Genomic DNA, 21,866 nt, shown 5'->3' with positions numbered 1-21,866 from the left:
AGTAGGAAGGCCCGGTAGCACTGGGGGACCATCAGCACACGTGCTGCCCCAGCGGCCGGTACCTTAGGCTCACAGTAGAGGAAATCATTCTCCCAATATATGTGGTGATCGCCAGAGGATTCAACTGCTGCTTGGGCTGAGGCCTGTTGCATCAGACCCTCAAGAGTGGGGCACTCCTTCTGCGCTTTGCAGAATTCCTCTCTGGTTGGTCCACCCTCTACTTGCCAGCCAGCAAGCTCAGGCAGGTTTCCCAGGACGGCAATATCCTCCCCAGTTGGCTCAGGGGCCTCCTGCAGGAATATCTGGGGTGGGTTTCCTGCGCCCCTTGCCCTTCCTCTGTGCTGCTGTCTGTGCCATTGTTCCAGGCTCCAGACGCCCTTGACTCCCTTCACGGGCAGCCATGGTCCGTGTGGTCATGCAGACCCATTCAGGTAAACCTAACATCTGCAGGTGGGGTCTGAGCTCTACCTCCTTCCAGGCAGTGTGCTCAAGACCATTGCCTAAAAGACAATCTACAGGCATGTCGGGACTCACAGCTACTTTTAGAGTACCAGAACCCCCCCCCCCCCCACTCAAAGGGAACCAGAGCTACCAGTAGGTGGCTCTCATGATTGTCAGCGACTATCACCTGGTGAAATGTATTAGGGATGGCCTCCGCTGACACCAGCTGACCCCTGACAGTAGTCATACTGGCTCCTGTGTCATGCAGAGCCTCCACCCTTTGCCCATTAATGGTGACCTACTGCCTATACTTGGAAGTATTGGCAGGCCTGTTGGCTTTGGGCACCATTTCCTCATCCCCCAGGGATACTAGGGACCCCTCTATCTGCTCCCCAAAGTTAACTGGGACTGCCCCCCCCCCGAGCGCTACACTAGCCAGCCCAGGTGTCTGCCCTCCAGTGTGGGGCTGTGTCCTCCTAGGACACAGAGTCGCCCTTAAAGTGTTCATGTTTGAAGCACTCTAAGCATTTGGGGATCATTTTCCTTTCTTTTTGTCAAAGTACCCTGGCCCCTTCTCCCATTCAGACAGGGACTGATTACCACTTCCCCCCTGGGAATTGCTTTGAGGGCCTTTTGAGAAGTCCTTATTTTTAAGTTTTTCTCCCCCCTCTTTCTTCTGGTGGGGACCATGACCACCTTTATGGGTGTCCCCCCAGGTATCTTTCGTGACACTCTGGTGCTAACCCAGAGGTCTGCCTCCTCAGCAAGCTTTCTAGGATCAGTCAGCTTACTGTCAGCTAGGTGCTGGCGTAACTCTGTAAAGCAAACATTTAACATATACTCTTTCAGGATCAAATTGTATAACCCCAAATATTCATCTACTTTACTGCCCGCAACCATCCATTCAGTGCCTTACTGGAGAATTCGAAAAAGTTTACCCAGTTATGTGTGGAGAGTTTGGTGCTGTCCCTAAACCTCTGATGGTATTTCTCAGGAGTCAGCCCAAACTTGGCAAGTAAAGCAGTTTGCATGGGTACGTATGTGTTTTGATACCTTGGATCCAATGCAAGGCATGTGTCCCTCCCCACTACTGGTACATACCACTGCAAGGCTGCCCCCCGTTGCTCTTCAGAAACCCCATGAGCCCTTAGTGCAACTTCATAAACAGCTAACCACTTATCAATGTCATCCCCCACCAAATAACTTGGCACCACATTTTTGGGTATACGAACCTTCCTTTCCCCAGCAGGTCCTGCATGTATGCTGCCACCATCACTGCTGGACTCAGACTGCCTCGCCTTGATATCCAGTTCTTTGAGTCTCAGTTCATGAGCCAACAAAAGTTTCTTTTCAGCCAAGGCGCTCTCAGCTGCTCTCTCTGCTTTCTTTTCCTCTGCCTCCATGTTTAACTTTGCTATTTGAAGTTGAAATTCTCTCTCCTATCGCCTTTTCCTGCGGTCAGGCCATGGCTAGAGACACTGCTCCCTGGATTGCCAGGGGCACAATTCCAGGGGTAACAACCCCTGTACTGCTGGCAAAAAATCCTCTGAGGGGCCATCCTCTGGCTCCTGCTCCTCAACATTCTCTTCTAAATGGGCTTCTGCCCAGGCCCTCAGTGCCTTTTGGTATTCCTACTTTCTGGAGGCACCCCGGGTAGGTTCTGCCATCCCCTTACAAAACCCCATCAGCTTGTTAACAGTGTATGTCTCCAGCTTGGCTAGGTCAAAATCTTCAGCTCCTGCTTGAGACCCAACCAGAGACATGTTGAATGAGGATTAAGTTAAAATGTCACGCAGAAAACAAAATTGCAGAAAAAGATTAAAAATCAAGTTGACCTGGGTAGTTAGTGTACACTTAGCTATTGTATGTCACTGCACAAATAAAAGTCGTATCCTCACCGCTGATCACCAATGTTAGAAATGGGGTCTTTGGTTGGCAGACAGGTTACCACCTGTCCATGCAAGGACCCTCACTCTAGTCAGAGTAAGTCACACACAATCCAAATTATCCTGTGCCCACCCTCTGATAGCTTGGCACTGAGCAGTCAGGATTAATTTAGAAGGCAATGTGTAAAGTATTTGTGCAATAAATCATGCAATAACACAGTATAAACACCACAAAAATACACCACACAGATTTAGAACAATATAGAATATTTATCTGCGTAGATTAAGGTTAAAACAATCAAGATTTGATAAATTCAAGTTGAAATATCACTCTTGAAATGATAAATAGTGTCTCTAGTTCTTAAAAAGCAATAAGTGTCTCTTGCAAGCACAAAGTACCTGATTTGTGTCTAAATTACCCGCACAGAGGAGGAGGTGCATAGAAAACGGGGATGTGTGCGTCAGTTTCTCTGGGCGCACATAGACAATGCGTCAATGTTTTTCCATGCAGCAAAGGCTTTGCGTTGATTTCGGCGCGCAGGCTTGGATCCTCTTCGGGTTGTGGGGTATTGGGACGTCCCGGGGACAATGCGGAGAAATCCTGACCGTGCAGGACGAAGTCACAGGAACTGCGTTGATCCGGTGGGCGATGCGGGGAAATTTCTGTCGAACTGCAGGCGCTGCGTTGATTCTTCTTGCAGAAAGTCGGGCTGCGTCGTTCCAGGTCGGCAATGCGCCAATCCAGTGGGCCGTGCGTCGAAGTTACGGTCGCAATGCTGGTGCTGCATTAATCTCCACTCGGGGAGCCGGGCTGCATCTTTCCGGTTCAGTGTGCGGTGATTTTCTCAACGCAGGGCAGGCTGTGCGTCGATTCCGACAGGGTGTGCATCGATTTTCACTACATATGGAGTTCTTTGAAGAAATAATCTTTTTGGCCCTGCTCAATCCAAGCCCTTGGAGAGCATTTCTCAGCAGAGCCATAGGGCAGCAAGGCAACAGGGCAACAGCAAGGCAGCAGACCTTTTTAGCAAAGCAGTCAGGTGAGTCCTTTGGGCAGCTAGGCAGCTTCTCTTGGCAGGTTGCATGATCTGGTTCAGAGTTCCTTTCCCAGTAGGTATCTTGTCAAGAAGTGTCTGAGTTGGTAGGGTCAAAGGCCCTGTTTAAATACCCAAATGTGCCTTTGAATTGGGGGAGACTTCAAAGAGTGGCTTAGAAGTGCACAAGGTCTCCTTTCAGTACAATCCTGTCTGCCAGGGTCCCAGTAGGGCATTTGGCAGTCCATTGTGTGAGGGTAGGCCACTGTGCTTTGAGATGTAAGTGTCAGGCTCTCTACCCTTCGAGCCCAGAAAGACCCAGTCAGTGTGTGCAGGTGTGACTGAGCTTCCTGTGTTGGGGTTTTCTGAGTGAAATGCACTAGGAAGCTGTCAACTAAACCAGTGAGACGTGGATTGTAAGGCACAGAAGGATTTAAGTGCAGAAAAATGCTCTCTTTCTAAAAGTGGCATTTCTAAGATAGTAATATTAAATCCAGCGTCAGCAGGATTTTATGTTACCATTCTGGCCATAGTAAATATGACCTTGTTACTCATTTCTGATCAAAATCTACCACTCAAACAGTATATGAGGGTAGCCCTAATGTTAGCCAATGAAAGGAGCAGGCCTCACAGCAGTGTAAAACGAATTTAGGAGTTTGACACTACCAGTACATATAAACTACACAGGTACATGTCCTGCCTTTTCCCTACATAGCATCCTGCCCTTTGGGTTACCTAGGGCCTACCTTAGGGGTGACTTGTATGTAGAAAAAGGGGAGTTTAAGGCTTGACAAGTACTTTTAAATGCCAAGCCGAGTTGGCAATGAAACTGCACCCACAGGCCTTACAATGGCAGGCCTGAGACATGGTTAGGGGGCTTCTTATGTGGGTGGCACAATCAGTGCTGCAGGCCCACTAGTAGTATTTAATCTACAGGCCTTTGGCACATGTAGTGCACTTTTACATGGGACTTATAAATAAATTAAATAAGCCAATTGAGTATGAGCCAGGGTCACCATGTTTCAACGGAGAGAGCATATGCACTTTAGCACTGGATTAGCAGTGGTAAAGTGCGTTGAGTCCTAAAACCAGCAAAACCAGTGTCAAAAAGTGGAGGCAGGCAGGCAAAAAGTTGAGGGTGATCACCCTAAGGCTGTCAGGTCTAACAAATATATATGAATCAGATCTATCAATTTTCTCCAAAAATCCCCAATATCAAATGTATATTTCTGTATCTTGCACAAAGAAATGTTTAATAAAAGTGATTATTATAAAAAGGGTTTTAATAAAAACAATTACATAAACATGTCTCTGAATCTTTCATGCAAGATAGTTTTTATAGTTGCATTTTATGGGTTGTAAAATTACAGTTTTATTTTTTAAATAGAATCAACATGTCTGAGTTTTCCTTTTACATTTTTCATCTATCAAAATTAAAACATAAAGACAAACACAAGAGGACCTTACACTCCAGTTGAAGAGCACAGAGCTCCAGCTAGGCTTGCTTTTGAAAAGTATGGTAAGTTCTCCTAGAGTCATGGATTTAGTAACCCAGTAGACTAACTGTTTTTTTATGTTGCTTGGGGTGGGCTGCTGCATTCCCCACAGCAACATTAAAAAAACAATGCTTGGTGGTGCCTCTGCCCATTCTGGGGGACATCACCAAGCTCAAAGGAAAGTGTGAAGACCCCTCACATAGCATTATAGGGCACTCCTCCAATGAGCAGTGAATAATACATGAGAAGCTCCTGGTGCCCATTTAGTAATCATTTTGTAATATATTTTTGTGGGTGTTCCAGTGCCCACCCGGGACACCCATATTTTAAATTTTGTTTCAGTCTGCGGAGCGAACCCAAGGTTCCCCACGGCCCCAACGAGCACCCTTCGTTGGTACCCCAGGAGCCAGCAGTTTTTTTCCTTATGTGGGTGTCCTGGTGTCCACTTGTGCACCCACAACTCAACTTTTGTTGGTGGCAGCGAGGGGAGCCCCAGCAGGAAAGGCTCTTTTTTTAAAATGTTGGATTGTACACCTGGGGCACCCATAATTCTGGCTAAGTTGGGTGGTGCTGGGGGAGCCCCAGGGCCCGTATGCCCCCAGCTGGCTCCCTAGCAAGCATCATGCTGGGTGCTGACCGGAGCAGAAAACCTTTCCTTTGCTTCTCCTGGTCGGGAGCAGTATTTTCCAACTGCTCCAGCCTAGGTAGGAGCAAAGTTCTGTTACCTGCCCAGGAGTGTGTGGGCATGGTATGCCCACACTCTCCTAGGCAGGCAACCACAGTCTCCTGAGGTTGGGCTCCATGAGACATTGTTAAAGATCAGGATTGCCATGTGGTCCCTCTCTCCTTAAAGATGATATAGGCCCTGAAGGATGAAGAGTCTCGAGAAAGGGGGGCTGAATGTACCCTCCCCTTGAGACCCACCTGCGCCACCACTTCCCCACCTTTTTTTAAATGCACTCAAGCTTGGGTCTTTTTATTTTATTATTTTGGGGTTTGCAGATCCACCATGAGTTTGTGGCAAAGTAAAAAAAAAAATATATATATATACATATATGTATTTTGGGCTATGGGAGGGAGGAGGGTCTCTTTGGGACCCCCTACCAGGCCTATGGGCAGAGTATCCCTTCCCTAACCTTTTATCAACAACTCAAGACAGAGTCCCAAGTACCAAGAGGCCTGCCGCCACATCATTGTTGATGTGGTGTCAGTCGATAATATCTCATCTTGACATCTGTCACCTCTGTGTATCTTCAGTGGTTCTAAATAGTCATTTTATTAGGCCTTATTCCTCAAACACTGCTGAATGGATTTACACCAAATCACAAAAAGCACTCTTTCTGGACTAAGATCTATCTTTCTGTGATTTTGATTAAGCCATTTTTTGTGGAACCTTAATTTTCCACTAGAATCATGAATGGAGAAAATGCATTTTAATCCCCCTCCTTTTTCTTGACTTCCACTTGATGGGTCACCCAGAAACTTTCCAGGAAGTAGCTGAGATGGATGAGACATTTTTGGAACAGTTTTGGGAGGATTTGTTAAAAAGGGCCAAAGCTCTAAGTAAAGCAAAAAATGCTTCACAATCGAACTGTAATTACCCAGTGGTGACCGTCACTAAGTTAAACAAAAAATATATATGTGTGTGTGTGTGTGTGTGTGTGTGTTAAATCCCTTCTCAAGTAGCAACCGCAATTCTTCTCAGTATGAAGTCACAAGCAAACTTTAAATTAACCTGGTAGCTTGGCACAACGGTCAAGTTTAACTCACAGGCAATGTGTGAAGTATTTGTGGAACACTTCAAACAGTAACACAGTGGAAACACATCACAAAAGTATCCTACAACAGATTTACAGTAGCTTTAAAAAAAAAAAAAAACATAAAAACAAGAAAAATCCAATCAGTAGAACCAGAGATAAGCAGGTTTTAAGCAACAACTGTGGAAATCTGGTCAAGCCAAACTGGGGCAAAGTCACAAGATGGGATGGACCGTGATGGAGCGTGGATGGCTACATGGACCCAGATAGCTCAGCTGAACAAAGTACCTTACTTCCGGGTTTGCAGAGCATTGCTATGGTCCATGTCAAAGATGTGTCATGTAGCCAAATAGTCGGTTCTGAGATGCTGCGAGGATGCAGTGTGAGATCCTACGTCGTCATTGAGGATCCTGTCAACAAGGGCTTAATATGTGAAGTCTGGTGTTGGGGATGTATTGCCTAGTCAAAGCGATGCATCTAGCCCAAGGAGCTCCAAGGCTGCGATGGGGAGTCTGGTGTCATCACAAGGCTGCCATCGATAGGGATGTGAAGGCCTGCGCTGAGGAAGCTTTGAGCGGTGGTGGTTTCGAAGAGGTGACAGGTGTGATGCGGGCCTTTGCAATGGTTCTGAGTCCTTTCAGCTGCACTGCAGTCCTTCCTAGCAGACTAACCACAGGTCCAGAAGTATATTGAACAGTGGTGCCTAAGGTCGAGTGTGTACACCCAGTTGCACCTTTGAAGTATGGAGAAGCCTCTGTAGGCTTCCCTTTAAAGTGCACAGGTGCATTACCTTCCCTGTCCTGGCTCCAGATAAACTACACTGGGTATGCAGCCCTTTGTGTGGAGGCAAGACACAGCCTGTTCAATGGTAAGTAGGGCTGTGCCCAGCTCCTCTCTTCCATCCTGATCCTGCCAGTGATGGTCCAGCCACACCTATGCTCCCACTTGTGCGTGAAAGTCCAATTGTCAACTACATCCAGTCATGTGACCCAGAAACTGGCTGCAGGCACCAAATGGTTTGAGGCAGGAAGGTGCCAAGTGGCATTTTTAAAATGGGAAATTAAAATCCAACTTCACCTTCAGTTAGGATTTTTATTACAGTTTCTGAGACCTCAAACATGAATTAGTTACTTGCTACCATTTGGAAATTACAGCTTATTCATGGTAATATGATAACTCCAATTTTATCTTGTAGGAGAGGTAGACCTTGAAGTAGTGAAAAATTAATTTAAGTGTTTTCCATACCAGGACATGTAAAACTGAATGGCACATGTCTCCATTTTTAAATACACTGCACCTTGCACTCTGGACTGCCAGGGCCTACCCTAGGGTTGACAAATATGTAAGATAAAGACAGGTTTGCAACTGGCCAAAGGATTACTTTGCCAGGTCAAAATGGCAATTTAAAACTCAACACACAGGGTGCCATGGCAGGCCGGAGACATGTTCAAAGGGGCTACTTAAGTGGGTGGCACATCAGTGCTACAGGCCCACTAGTAGCATTTGTAGGGGAACAGAGCATAAGCACTGTAGCACTGTTTAGTTAGGCTCACATTTCAAACGTACAAAACCATAGAAATTCAGTAGTTATAGTTAGTTATTTAAAGGCAGTATAATTTGTGCCCTGAGGTAATTGTAACTCACCCTCTCACCATGCACTGTTAATTTACCCTATATCAATCATGATATCTTCTATGGCATCTTTGAAATTAACACTGCAACATTTGCACTAAGATTATTGATGAAGAAACTGTGCATGATGGGGGTGTGAGTCATAGTTACCTTAGGGCATGTGTTATAGTTACTTGATATACCTATAACTTCGGAATTTCTATAGTTTTGTACGTTTGAAATGTGAACCTAACTATAACGTCTTTGTAACCTTTGTATTTCTATGTTTGTTATTCTTTTTCCTAATTATAAAGTTCCTGTAACCTTTCTTTTTTTCAGTCTCCAGTAGGTAGTATTAGTTAGGACCTAGTTTCCATAGAAAAAGTATTTTTGACTTGGCTACAGCTTTGGTGCTGTTTGTCGAGTCTTCATGAACTTTCTGAAAAAAAGTGTTCTCTAGGGTCTTATTGTGCATGGAATGTTTCAGTGTGATCTGTCAAGCTGGGGGCTGAGCAAAAGTGTTGTCAAAATAGGTGTGGTTCCCATTTAAATTCCAATAGACTCTTTAGACACGCCTGCAGCCCAAACTGCTTGACGGAATTACACCACATTTGGCAGAAAGGTCGTTTTTGGTCCACAGATCACGCCTATTGTTATTTGGTGTAAATCCATATAGTAGTTTTTGAGATATTAAAGGAAATCCAGGTTTGTTTATCTAGAAGTGTGAATGCTTCGCAAATAGTCCTGATCACTTGCTGAGATTTGATTAGCTGTCAACACTTCAACGATGAAGTGCTGGCAGACATTTTGGGACTCTGCTTCAAATGAATCCCAAACAAAAACTGGAAAAAAAAGAAAAGCTAGCAGGGTAGGAACAGTCTAGCCTTGGTCTAGGGTACCCCATGGGACCCAGCCAGGGCAAAAAGGCTTTTTTTTAATTCAGAGCAAATTTGCAAACATTTCTGAATTTCGCCATATATAAATAAAAAAAAGAAAAATTTTCCCCCTGGGTGGTCCAGGTCCCAGGGTCATACTTATTTTTGTCATTAAGGAAGGGGGCGCACAGGCCCTCCCCTCCTAGGAGTGCTGTTAAAAGCTCTGGAGACCACCACCTACCCGGGGCTAAATTTTGAAAGTACGCAGGGGTGAGCGGCCACCCACCTCTGGGCTTGGGGACCACCAGATCCTGGGGTTGTTTTTGAAACCCGTATGGGGCAGTGGGACCACCACCTCACAAGGGCTGTAATTTATAAATGTATGGGGATCGTGTGGACCCCCTGGGCCCTGGGGACCGCCACCTCCCCGGGGCTACAATAACATTTAACAAGAGGTCCACACAGAACCCCCCCCCCCATCCCCAGGGACCACCACCTCCCTGGGCCAAATAGATATTTAGAAAGAAGGAGAGTGCCAGCTTCCCCCCTTCTGGAGGCCTACATGGCCCTGGAGACCACCACCCCCCAGCGCCCTCTCCTGCTGCCTCCCGAGGTGCTCACTCTCGGGAGGCAGCTGTTTGTGTTTGCTTGGCGGAAGTTGTAACAGCTCACACCAAGCAAAAGCAAACACTCCACTTCCAGCAAGTGGGAGCTGTCAAAATGCTTCTGCTGGACTTTTTATCTCTTTCCCTGTCTGCTAACATGCTGACAGGGAAAGAGATGAAACTATTGCTCCTGCGCGCAAGGAGCTGCATTTTCAGCAGCTCCCTGTGTGCTGGAGCAATGCCGCTACGCAGCAGGCAGGGAGCGAGCTGGGACCATAGGGGCTTTGAGGCTCCCCCCGCAGTCCCTACAGTAGTCTGAAAAAAATGTAAAGTACAAATCATCAAGCATGTTTTCTCTGCAGTTCCACTTTGTAAAGTTATCTGAAGGAGGCGTTCAAGGAACAACCACATTGGCAAACTGGAGATATTACCTCGACATCCTTCACACACCTGTAGTGTAGGAAACACGCTATATATATATTAAATGAAATAGCACTTACTAGTTAGCCAGTATAAAGGGGAAGAGGTATGGTGTAGGGAAATGTCCTCAAATAACAGAGGGCAGAAAGGAGAGGGGTAGGGGCACCAAACTGACCTTACAGGACAAGCGTCCGTGGTTGCCGCAGCACAATACACCATACAGGGCAAGCGGGCGGCAGTGCTGCACAACAGACCATGGAAAGCAATAGGGACGGCGACCAGGCCATGTGCCCAAACAGAGAACAGAGGAGAAAGAGACAAGGGCAGCAAGCTGACCATACCGGACAGATAGAAGGGACAGCTGCAGCATGATGGTCCATGAAAGGCAGGAGGGAGAGGGCAGTGACAGCACATCAAACCACGTAGGGCAGGAGCAAGGGGGTTGGTGCATGGACTTTGACAACAGAGGGTAGGTAGGTAGGGAGGAGGTGGAAGGGGCAGCAAGCTAACTGTTCTGGGCAGGTGGCAAGGGCAGTGGTAGAACAATGGCGACACATGATTGTAATGAGCATGGGCATGGACTTGGACAATGGATGGTAAGGAGGATGGGGGTAGGAGCAGCAAGCTTGGGTGGGGGCAGCACAATGTCAAGCCCTGTGTCCAATGCCCACGGAACCCCCCACCGTGCATTGCGATGGACCTTTTACTTAACATTAAAAAAAAAACACTAGAAATTCACTGAAAAAAAAACAAAGGTTACAGGGACTTTATAGTTAGGTTCAGATTTTACATGCACAAAACCATAGAAAATTCAGGTGTTATAGTTAGTTATATTAAGTAACTAGAACTTGTGCCCTTAGGTAACTAAGTACTACTAATTACCCCAGTTATTGCATCACTCATGACATCTTCTTTGAAATCATTGATAATATCACTAACATTTGGAGTAAAATTATTGATAAGAAAATGTGCATGGCAAGGGTGCGAGTTACAGTGACCATAGGACACGACTTAAAGTTACTTAAAATAACTCTAACAGCTGCATTTCTATGGTCTTGTGCTTTTAAAATCTGAACCCAACTATAACATCCCTGTAACATTTGCTTTTTTAGTGAAAATAAAATGTGTGTGTGTGTGTGCGCGCGCGCAGAGTGTAATATGCTATTCCCATTGTTGAGAGAATGCTTATGACGTTACTAGTAAGGTACTGTGTAATGTCACTGGTGAGATCATTTATTCAACTTTTAAAACCATCTGTTAAATTAAGGGTTAGTTCACCAGCATTATGATGGTTGGATGACAGGTGTGCAAACTATGAGTTGTTGAGTTGACCACAACAGCATCATTTCAAGGGGTTTTTAGTTTTATTTTGCAATCATACAGTCATAGCTTCTTGGCTTGGCTTGACTTTAACTTTGATTTATGTGGGGGAAAATACATACATACATATGTACACAACCCTTGCCAATGAAGTTTATGTGCAGTTTTACTAATTAGCACAAATTCACAAATGTATTACTATAGTACAAAGAAAAAATACCATGTTATCACCATGATACAACCTAACAGCTTTGTCAAAACAATACTTCTTGCCTCACAGATCCCCTTCTGCTATTTGTTTACGAATGAGAGTCCATACCCTGAAGGCCTAGTTATTGTCTGTCTGTCCATTTCTACATTTTACCCACTGTGCTCCAGATATGGTAATATAACTTTGTCTATAACTGTTGCACGTGATGATACAATATCATAACATAAACCATGTATGCAGATTCATAGAGAGTAACATGCTATTTATTACCATTGTTGAGAAAGGGGAGGGGCTTTATGACCCTCGCAAGGATTTGCCTACAGTGATGCATGATCCCCCCCCACGCAAAGGAATGGAAATGGATAACGTTACACATAGAATTCATTAAGAAGGGATGTTTGCATTACAAAGAGTCAACTAAAGTGAGTGTCTGCCGCTTGGGAGGTTTCTTTAACCACTCCCACAAAGAATAGCGATAGCATGCAATGTGAAACTCTATGCACAAATGATAATAACAAAAAAGTAATATTTATATCAGTCTAGTATTACAGCAGTGCATATTAATTTAGATTACCTAAAACTGAAGTTGTATATGTATATTTTCATTTTCTAGTTTTTCAGCCAGTGTCAGCCTCTGCAAAGCTCTACATCAACCCACATGCAGAAACTGAGCTACAGACCCCTAAATTAGACTGCAAAATGGAAGTGCAGAATATTGGAATTGAATTAACTAAACCTCAGGTAAGTGAAAAACACCTTATACTCTTTGCTAGGCATTTTGTATTATTGTCATATGTGAACTGTTGTCTCTGGCTCTGTTCTTTATACCCATAAGTGCCTAAAATCTCTGTTACATTTTGTTGCATACATTATAGCAGAATACAATTTCAGAAATACATAGCTAATGTATTAGTGCCTCTGCTTAGTTTGTTTTAGCTAGACTGATTATTAGTTCATAAATGTTTATCACTCTTTTGTTTCAGTGGACTTGCTCCTTTCTGTAGCATCTTCCCCAGCCTGGGAGCATAGAAATTAATTTGCCACACACAATGCTCTGTAACATTTCTTCGTTCTTCAACATACTGTTGTGCTCTGCACGCATTGTGTCATAACCTTCATAACCACATCTTAACACCTCCCATCAGATTATGTAATTCCTGTCTGAAGTCCACCCAGGACTGCAAAGGTCTTAACACGCATGATATACAATACATCTTCCCTTTTGTTAAATAAAAAAGTACACCCATTATTAGCATTATATTTCCTCAATAAGTCGCCTACGCTGGTTTGCCATATCGGGTGGTATGAGATAGGTGAGATGTATCTTCATTGTGCATGAATGACATAGGCTGAGATATGCGAACTGGACGTTCAGAGGGGGTCGCCTCGTTTGTGACTGCAGGAGCTGTTGAACATTGAGGTGTGTGTTTAAAGTGTGACTAGTTCAGTGTGATTTATTTTATGGGCTGATGCTCAGTCATCCTGTATCCTTCATGGCCATCAAAGGGACAGCTGCAAATGAAATGTCTGTTTATTTTTCACTTCTGTTTGACCAGTATCCAGTTCCCTTTCTCAAAGGCGGTTTCCTGAGCACGTCAACGCTGAACAGCATCTCTTTTCATTTTGCACTTTTGAGAAGTATCTGTGACATGTACCTTATCGGCATCCATTGATCGAGTGGTAGTTTGGTTCCGATGGCTGTCCCATATAGCAAGATGGCAGGGCTCTCCCCAGTTTTGGAGCCCATCGACGCTTGCTGAATTACGCTCTTAAGAGTGCTTATAAATTGTTCAACATCATTGGGGCCAGAGAGGTGTACTCTTTTGATGTTTGACATTGAATCGAACAAGAAACGTCTTGAATTATTTGCCTATGAAAGGCAGGGCTTTGTCAGATTTGAAAATAGCCAGGATGCCCCACGTTGCAGAGATGTCATGAAGTCACTCAATTACTTTATCATAGGTTGTCCTCCACCAAAGTAAAACACGAGTATTCATCAATGACTACCATGAGATGATGTCCATTTTCTAGATGCCCAAAGAAATTAACTGCAACTCTCTCCCAGGCATGTACAGGAAGATCAAACTTTGTCAATGGATGCTACATCACCTTGGGGGATAAAGAATTACAAAGGCCGCATGCTTTTACCTCTCTCAACTCATTCATCTAGGTGACGGCACCACACTTGGTCTCTTAGGGCTCTTTTGGTGGCTACAATGCCACAAAGTCCTTCGTGGGCTAGCTCAGTGACTTTCTGTCTTAGTCACTTGCTGTCTTAGGCTCTCAGGCATGACAATTCTCGAGTCTCTTAATATGATACTCTGGGGTCATGGATAGCTCATCCTGTACATTTTTTAATTTTTGGAATTCAATAACATCAAATGGTCAAATACTTTTCTTCCAGGATTGCTTCATAATAAGATCTTTGAAGATGAGCATGTCTTTATCTGCTTTGGTAGCAGCAAAAATCTGCTCAGTGGATAGAGCTGCTTGACTTCAAAGTGAAGTTGAGATACTCTTCAGTCGCTTTGGATGTCGCTCTGTGGTGATGTAGCAGCACTCATGAAAAGTAATCTTCTGGGTTTTTGTCTTTCTCCGGCTTGTGTATAATCATGTAGTGATACTCTTGCAGTTGCAACCTCCACCTCTCGATGTGAGGGGGCATCTTGGTTTTCGGGTTTCCAAATACAGTAAGCAATGCCTGGTGGTCTGTAATGATAGTGAAATGTTTCTCATATAAAAACATATGAAAATAATTGCAGGCCCACACTACGGCCAGACTCTCCTTTTCCGGCTGAGAGTAAGCATGTACTGTTTCAGACAGACTTCTACTGACAGGCCAGAATGTGTCTTTGGGCATTTGGATGCCCACTGTATTGAGCCAGGATTGCCCCCAGCCCCACCGGGCTCAGATCTACTGTGATCTGAGCATACAACTTAGGGTCAAAATAGGCCATTTCAGTTGCATTCTCAATTGCATGTTTTATTTCTTTGAAAGTGTGATCACATTCAGGGGACCACTGTAATGGGTCATTCCACTTTGTCTCCAAATGGGGCACTCTGCAGAAAGGTCGCAAATGTACCTGTAGAGATAACTGGCCCTGCTTAAGTAGAATTGAAGCATGGTTACATCCTGTGGGGGCAGGTAGATGACAGTGCTTTCACCTTTTCTGGGTCAGGATTCAATCCCCCATCGGAGAATATGTTCCCAAAGAATTTAAATTTGATTTTGTGAAACTCACGCTTTACTGCATTCAGAGTGAGACCTGCATCAGCATGTAATTGATACTCTTGCATATCAACACAAATACTCACTGCACCTCCACTGTCCTTTTTTGGCACTGCAACTATCAGTGAAAGCCCCAGCATAGGACAGTGGAGCTTTTAATGATGTCATGCTTCCGCAGTGTTTTTAGTTGTTTCTCAACAACTGCTTGTTAGTGAAAAGAGACTCTGCGGTTGTATTGGGTAACAGAGTGAATGTCCTCATTAATATGAAGTTGCACTTTAATCTTCTTTAGTCTTCCTAATCCATGAAACAACAATGGGAAACTGACACATAATTTCAGCCTGAGCATGGATGTTGTAGTCCAGACATATGAGTCCCATGTCCGCAGCAGTGACAAAGCTAAGTAGGCATGCAGTAGGTAGATGAAGTTCCCTCAAGGGCATGAATTCAAATCAAATCAAATCATTAACATTTATAAAGCGCGCTACTCACCCGTGCGGGTCTCAAGGCGCTAGGGGGGAAAGGGGGGGTTATCGCTGCTCGAACAGCCAAGTCTTTAGGAGTCTCCGGAAAGCGGAGTGGTCCTGGGTGGTCCTGAGGCTGGTGGGGAGGGAGTTCCAGGTCTTGGCCGCCAGGAAGGAGAAAGATCTCCCACCCGCCGTGGAGCGGCGGGTGCGAGGGACGGCAGCAAGTGCGAGGCCAGCGGAGCAGAGGGGGCGGGTGGGGACGTAGAAGCTGAGGCGTCTGTTGAGGTATTCCGGTCCCTTGTTGTGGAGGGCTTTGTGTGCGTGGGTGAGAAGACGGAAGGTGATCCTTTTGCTGACTGGGAGCCAATGCAGGTGTCTCAGGTGTGCGGAGATGTGGCTGTTGCGGGGTACGTCGAGGATGAGGCGGGCCGAGCCGTTTTGGATGCGTTGCAGGCGGTTTTGGAGTTTGGCGGTGGTCCCGGCGTAGAGGGTGTTGCCGTAGTCCAGGCGACTCGTGACAAGGGCGTGGGTCACGGTTTTTCTGGTGTCGGCGGGGATCCAGCGGAAGATCTTGCGGAGCATGCGGAGAGTGAGGAAGCAGGCGGAGGACACGGCGTTGACTTGCTTGGTCATGGTGAGAAGAGGGTCCAAGATGAAGCCGAGGTTGCGGGCGTGGTCTGCGGGGGTCGGTGCGGTGCCGAGGGCCGTGGGCCACCAGGAGTCGTCCCAGGCGGACGGGGTGTTGCCGAGGATGAGGACTTCCGTTTTTTCAGAGTTCAGCTTTAGGCGGCTGAGCCTCATCCAATCTGCGACGTCCTTCATACCCTCTTGTAGGTTGGTCTTGGCGCTGGCGGGGTCCTTGGTGAGGGAGAGTACAAGTTGGGTGTCGTCGGCGTAGGAGGTGATGATGATGTCGTACTTGCGTACGATGTCGGCGAGGGGGCTCATGTAGACATTGAAGAGTGTCGGGCTGAGCGATGAGCCTTGAGGTACGCCGCAGATGATCTTGGTGGGTTCTGAGCGAAACGGAGGGAGGTAAACTCTTTGGGAGCGGTTAGCGAGGAAGGAGGCGATCCAGTCCAGGGCCTGGCCTTGGATCCCGGTGGAGCGTAGGCGGGTGATTAGGGTGCGGTGACAGACGGTGTCAAAGGCAGCCGAGAGGTCGAGGAGAATGAGGGCGACTGTTTCACCGTTGTCCATCAGGGTTCTGATGTCGTCTGTGACTGAGATGAGGGCGGTTTCCGTGCTGTGGTTGGTTCGGAATCTGGTTTGTGAAGGGTCGAGCAGGTTGTTGTCTTCCAGGAAGGTGGTCAGCTGTTTGTTGACGGTCTTTTATCCTGGTCCTTTGCCTGCATGGCACTTGCACTGATGTCGTTTTATGTCGCAAGGTTGCTGTAAACGACCCTTGAATCTGTAATGGTTTAGAAGCAGCCCACGTGTGTATACCTTCATGTTTGACGGAGTAAGACGTGGCACAAGAGACAGGTCATTCAACTTTTTTACTGGCATGATGTTAATTGACGCACTACTATGAAGGTTATGTGCCAAATTGTTCACCTTTGAGTTAATTTTAGGACAGTGACCAAAATGAATTTGGTTTCTTCATTTGGTGATTCCTTTTTGAATGCCTATCCACCTTCTTTGCTCCAGCTTGATAATCATGTTGAAGAGTCTTTATATGATGAATTTGACAATGATTGACTTTGCTTGGTTTCTACTTGTCGTAATTGATGTAGCCTTTTGGCCTTGTGGGCATGGTCAGAATGCTTCTGGAACCTTCTGACATCCATTTTCTCTCCTTGCTGTGATGCATTAGGTATCTCCTTTGCTTTGCAGACTTTCGTGAAGAGGTTTTCTTTCCTGCAGTCTTTGCATGTCCATCCTATGGCTGGAAATTTACCTTCATAGGGAAATAACCCACATCGGAAGCATAACTTTTTCTTCTTCAGAGACATCGACTTGTGTGCATCTATTTTGTGCTTTTTCTTGCTTGTTATGATCAGCACTGATTTATTAAGCTCTGTTCCAGCTTCAATAGTTAGCAGCTTGTCAATCTGCTTGTTCTTTTCCTCTTGTAGCCATTAGCATTATCTCTAAACTGAGTGGCTCTCTCAATATGAGTCTTCTGAAGGAAGCTGAAAGGCAGCCATCAATGACTCTGAGGTGCATGGCTTCTTCATCTTAAAGTTACAGAACTTGCAATGTTTGAAAAGTGCATCAATTCTCTCAAATTCATGCATACTTTCACCAGCTTGTTGTCATGCTTGGTTGGAGATGTACCTCTCGTAGTCAACAATCGCATTGGATTAAACTTGGTATCTCATGTTTCTTTTAACTTTTGGTATGACGTTGCATCAGCTTGTGAGAATGTCTTTAGCCATTGTTTCTCTCCATCACCAGCAAGGATTTTTAAATATTTGATGATTTTCTTATTGTCTTCTTTTACTAGCGCATCTATGAGGTCATCAAACATTTTGATACATGCTGTCCACCTGGCACCAATGTTCTGTGTCTTCACTGTATCAAACAAACGTGGTGGCTTCAGGAATGTAACAGCATCATACTCTGCACTCCCTTCTGTCGCCATAGAGAGCACATGCTGTTCAGGCAGGGTTTTTCTCACAAAGCGGGACCGGCAACCTCTTCATGCAACATCCCATTGCTTGTGTCTGGCAGTCTTTTCCAATTTTCAAGGTCGCTTAGCGCTTCACTTTCCGGTGAGTACGTTTCTGGTTTTCATCCCTTTAGCGTTTGCTTCATAACGATGATGGCTCTGTGTTATGGCACAGCGCAGTATCTCTTCTTTCAGCCTTACCAGCAAGTTTTGGCAGTCTTTTCTAAAGTGCTCCTCTGCAGAGCCTTCAACTTTTTCGATTGCTGTGTATCGGCTAGAGTAGGGCTTGGACTCCACATAAGCCAAATTGTAGACTGCTTTGCATCCACCTGAGACGCACATGGCATGCACAAGAAGTTTGATGCACCCTATCAGAGAGAGAAGCTTTGTTTCTTCAGGGCATGTATTCCAGCATCATGACCAGCTGTAGTGTACTTCCCAGCCCTGAAGCATACAAATGAGTACATCACATGCACAGCTCTGTAACCAATGTCTTTATTCAATCAATCAATCAAATAATTTGTGAAGCGCACTACTCACCTGTGAGGTCTCAAGGCACTGAGGGGCTGCTACTGCTTGAACAGCCAAGTCTTGAGGTGTTTCCTGAAGGTAAGTAGGTCCGGTGTCTGTCGCAGGTGGGTGGGAAGAGTGTTCCACATCTTGTCGGCGAGGTGGGAGAAGGATCTGCCACCGACGGTCGTTCTGTGATTGTGTGGGACTGTGGCGAGGGCAAGGTCAGCGGAGCAAAGCTGTTGAGTAGGGGTGTAGAAGGAGAGCTGTCTGTTGAGGTATTCTGGTCCGGTGTTGTGCAGTACCTTGTGAGCGTGGGTGAGGAGTTTGAACGTGATTCTCTTGTTGACGGGGAGTCAGTGCAGGTCTGTCAGGTGGGCTGTGATGTGGCTGTGGCGGGGGATGTCCAGGATGAGGTGTGCAGAGGTGTTCTGTATGCATTTCAGTCTTTCCTGGAGCTTGGCCATGGTTCATGTGTAGAGGGCGTTGCCGTAGTCCAGTCTGCTGCTTACGAGGGCTTGGGTGACCGTACTTCTCGTTCCAGAGGGGATCCATTTGTAGATCTTACGAAGCATGCAGAGGGTGTTGAAGCAGGAAGAGGAGATGGTGTGTCTTGCTGGGTCATTGATGGCGATGACTCCAGCATGAATCCCAGGTTGCATGCGTTGTCGTTTGGTGTCGGTGTGGTTCCCAGTGTGGCAGGCCACCAGGAGTTGTCACAGACAGAGGGGGTGGAGCCAAGGATGAGGACCTCAATTTTTTCAGAAATCCGTTTCAGGCAGCTGTTAATCATCCATTCGGCAATGGCCTTCATACCTTCATGGAGGTTCGTTTTTTGGTGGTGGTGGGGTCGTTGGTGGAGAAGATCAGCTGGGTGTCATCAGCGTATGAGATGATGTTGAGGTTGTGAGATCGGACGATGCTTGCGAGCGGAGCCATGTAGACGTTAAAGTTGGTCGGGCTGAGGGACGATCCCTGGAGTACCCCGCAGATGATTTTGGTGGCTTCAGAGCGGAATGGAGGGAGGCGGACTTTCTGGGTTCTGCTGGTGAGGAAGGAGGTAATCCAGTCCAGGGCTCTGTTGTGGATCCCTGCGTCGTTGAGGCGTGTGCGTAGGGTGTGGTGGCAGAGAATGTGGAACACGGCGAGAGGTCCAGGAGGATGAGGGCCGTGGTTTTGCTGTTGTCAAGTATGGTCCTGATATCGTGGCGGCGATGAGGGCGGTTTCGGTGCTGTGGTTGCTGCAGAATCGGGGCGGGTCCAGAGTGGTGTTCTCCTCGAGGAAGTGGGTCAGTTGTTTGTTGACAGTTTTCTCAGTGACTTTTGCCAGGAAGGGGAGCAGGGAGATGGGCTGGATGTTCTTGAGGTCCTTTGGGTCCAGCTTAGGTTTCTTGAGGAGGATGTTTATCTCTGCATGTTTCCAGCTCTCCGGGAAGGTGGCTGTCTCGAAGGAACTGTTGATGATCTTCCGGAGGTGGGGTGCAATGACTGAGCTCGCATTGTTGAAGATGTGGTGAGGGTAGGGGTTGGATGGTGAGCTGGAGTGGATGGTGTTCATGATTTTGATGGTGTCGTCATTGACGTGGGTCCAGGAGAGCAGGAGGCTATGGGGCAGTGAGTCTGTGGTATCGGTGACTGATGGGGGGGTCTGGGTGTTGACGCTGTTATGGATGTCTGCGATCTTGTGGTAGAAGAAGGTGGCTAGGGAGTCGCAGAGGTCTTGGGATGGCGCTGATGTTGGCGCCAAGGTTGGAGATTTCCTTCACAATGTTGAAGAGCTCCTTGTAGCTGTGTGGGTTGGTGGTTCGGATGAGTTGGTGGTGTCTGCGGATGGCGTTCTTAAAGGGTGTATGGTTGTCCAGTGTCTGTTCCTGGCGCCACTTTTTCTCGAGTCTTCAACATGTTTGCTTAGATTCTTGGAGGTCAGAGTTATTTATTCTTCAACATACTGTTGCTGTCTGTACACATTACATCATAACTTTTATAAACACACTTTAACAACTCCCATCAGATTATGTAATTCCTGTCTGTAGTCCGCTCAGGACTGCGAGGGTCCTAACGCACATAATATCAAAGACATTACACTTTCAAGGCTTCTTGGATAAGTCATGCCACCCACATTAAAAACCCTACAGTAAATGCATACTTTCTGGCTCCAGAATTTCACAGAAGCAAATAAGATGGGCTCTCAAACCTTGGCAATATTGTTTATAGGGTCTACTATACTACCAAAAAGGTGTGGAGGACAGACAAATTCAGATTTCGTCTTTGCCATAACTGAGGTACTTGTCTGGCCTGACGTGTGACTGAAAGGTCTCATAGCTGATCTGGAATAACAGTAGAACTGAAACAAGATAACATATTAGTTTGGTGTCCTGCTTTAGAGTTTGCATTGATTTTTAGAATATTATTGTATAAGCCCATACTGATAAGACCAGGAGTTTATCAGTATCTTATTGATGCAGGCCACATTTGTTACATAGAGTGTAGTTGATTAAGAGGAAAGGAATTGCCATGGTGAAGCGGAAAGCGGTGATGGGCCTTTGGGGCCAGGGGGTGTGAAGAAAGCCCCCAGACATGCGACAGAGAACTGTACTTTGTGTGAGATTGACAAGTTATTTGAGGAAGTGGAGGGCTGCTTGACCATAAAAATAAACGTCATGGGAAGTCAGGCAAAATGACTGCTTCGAAGGCCAAAATTAATGGGCCAGCCCATAAGGGCATTAGGCTCTTTCTCAAATAAACCGAAAAGGTGGGGTCCCCAAATTGCAACAGCAAGGCCCTTTTGTGAAGGAACATGTCCCCTCCACTGCCCAGCCCAACACCCCCGTGAAATATTATCCTTTGATTGTGTGTCTGAGCAATCTATAACTTTAACAACTATAATTAACACTGTAGAATGCTCCAATAGGTACGCAGGATTGAACACTGTGGATCCCATTGAGGCAGAAACTGCTGCTCCCAGGCCACCCCACAAAAGAGAAAGTATCCCCCTCATTAAACAGATACTATCCTTAAAGGGCGAAATTATGCAGCTATGGTACTGCATAAGCCATTTGGCCGATAATCTAAATGAGAAATTGGATAAATTAACATTGGTCATGAAAACGAACAAGACAAGGAAAGACTCAAGCGATAGGCCTGGACTAATAGCCACAAATCAACCCTCACATATTAGATTTTATCTGCACGAGAATTTGGCCTTTTGCCTTGATTGCAGCAGCATAGCTAAAGAAGGCTTGATGGAAACCAGGAACACAGGGGGAAATTTATCCATGGGCCAGGGTAACACACACACAGGGAAATGAGAAAAAGCTATTCACAGTATAATTAGAGGAAACCCCACCTGGGAAACATGCACACAGCCAATAGAATAATGAGGGTGAATAA

The 21,866-nt window shown here is 46.0% G+C and overlaps 1 protein-coding gene across 1 annotated transcript in view; it reads left to right on the top strand.

Annotated features, from left to right (window-relative positions):
• The window catches only part of LOC138284568 (intermembrane lipid transfer protein VPS13C-like), a 953,192-nt gene that overhangs the window by 598,446 nt on the left and 332,880 nt on the right, over positions 1-21,866 (top strand). The window contains exon 11 of the mRNA XM_069223471.1: positions 12,270-12,397. Coding sequence (XP_069079572.1) covers positions 12,270-12,397 — 128 coding nt within the window. The remainder of the gene's footprint in view (positions 1-12,269; positions 12,398-21,866) is intronic.

This window comes from Pleurodeles waltl, chromosome 3_1, assembly GCF_031143425.1.
Source record: "Pleurodeles waltl isolate 20211129_DDA chromosome 3_1, aPleWal1.hap1.20221129, whole genome shotgun sequence".
NCBI lineage: Eukaryota > Metazoa > Chordata > Amphibia > Caudata > Salamandridae > Pleurodeles > Pleurodeles waltl.
The sequence above is the reverse complement of the archived record's forward strand: the minus strand, read 5'-3'. Positions and strand labels throughout refer to the sequence as shown.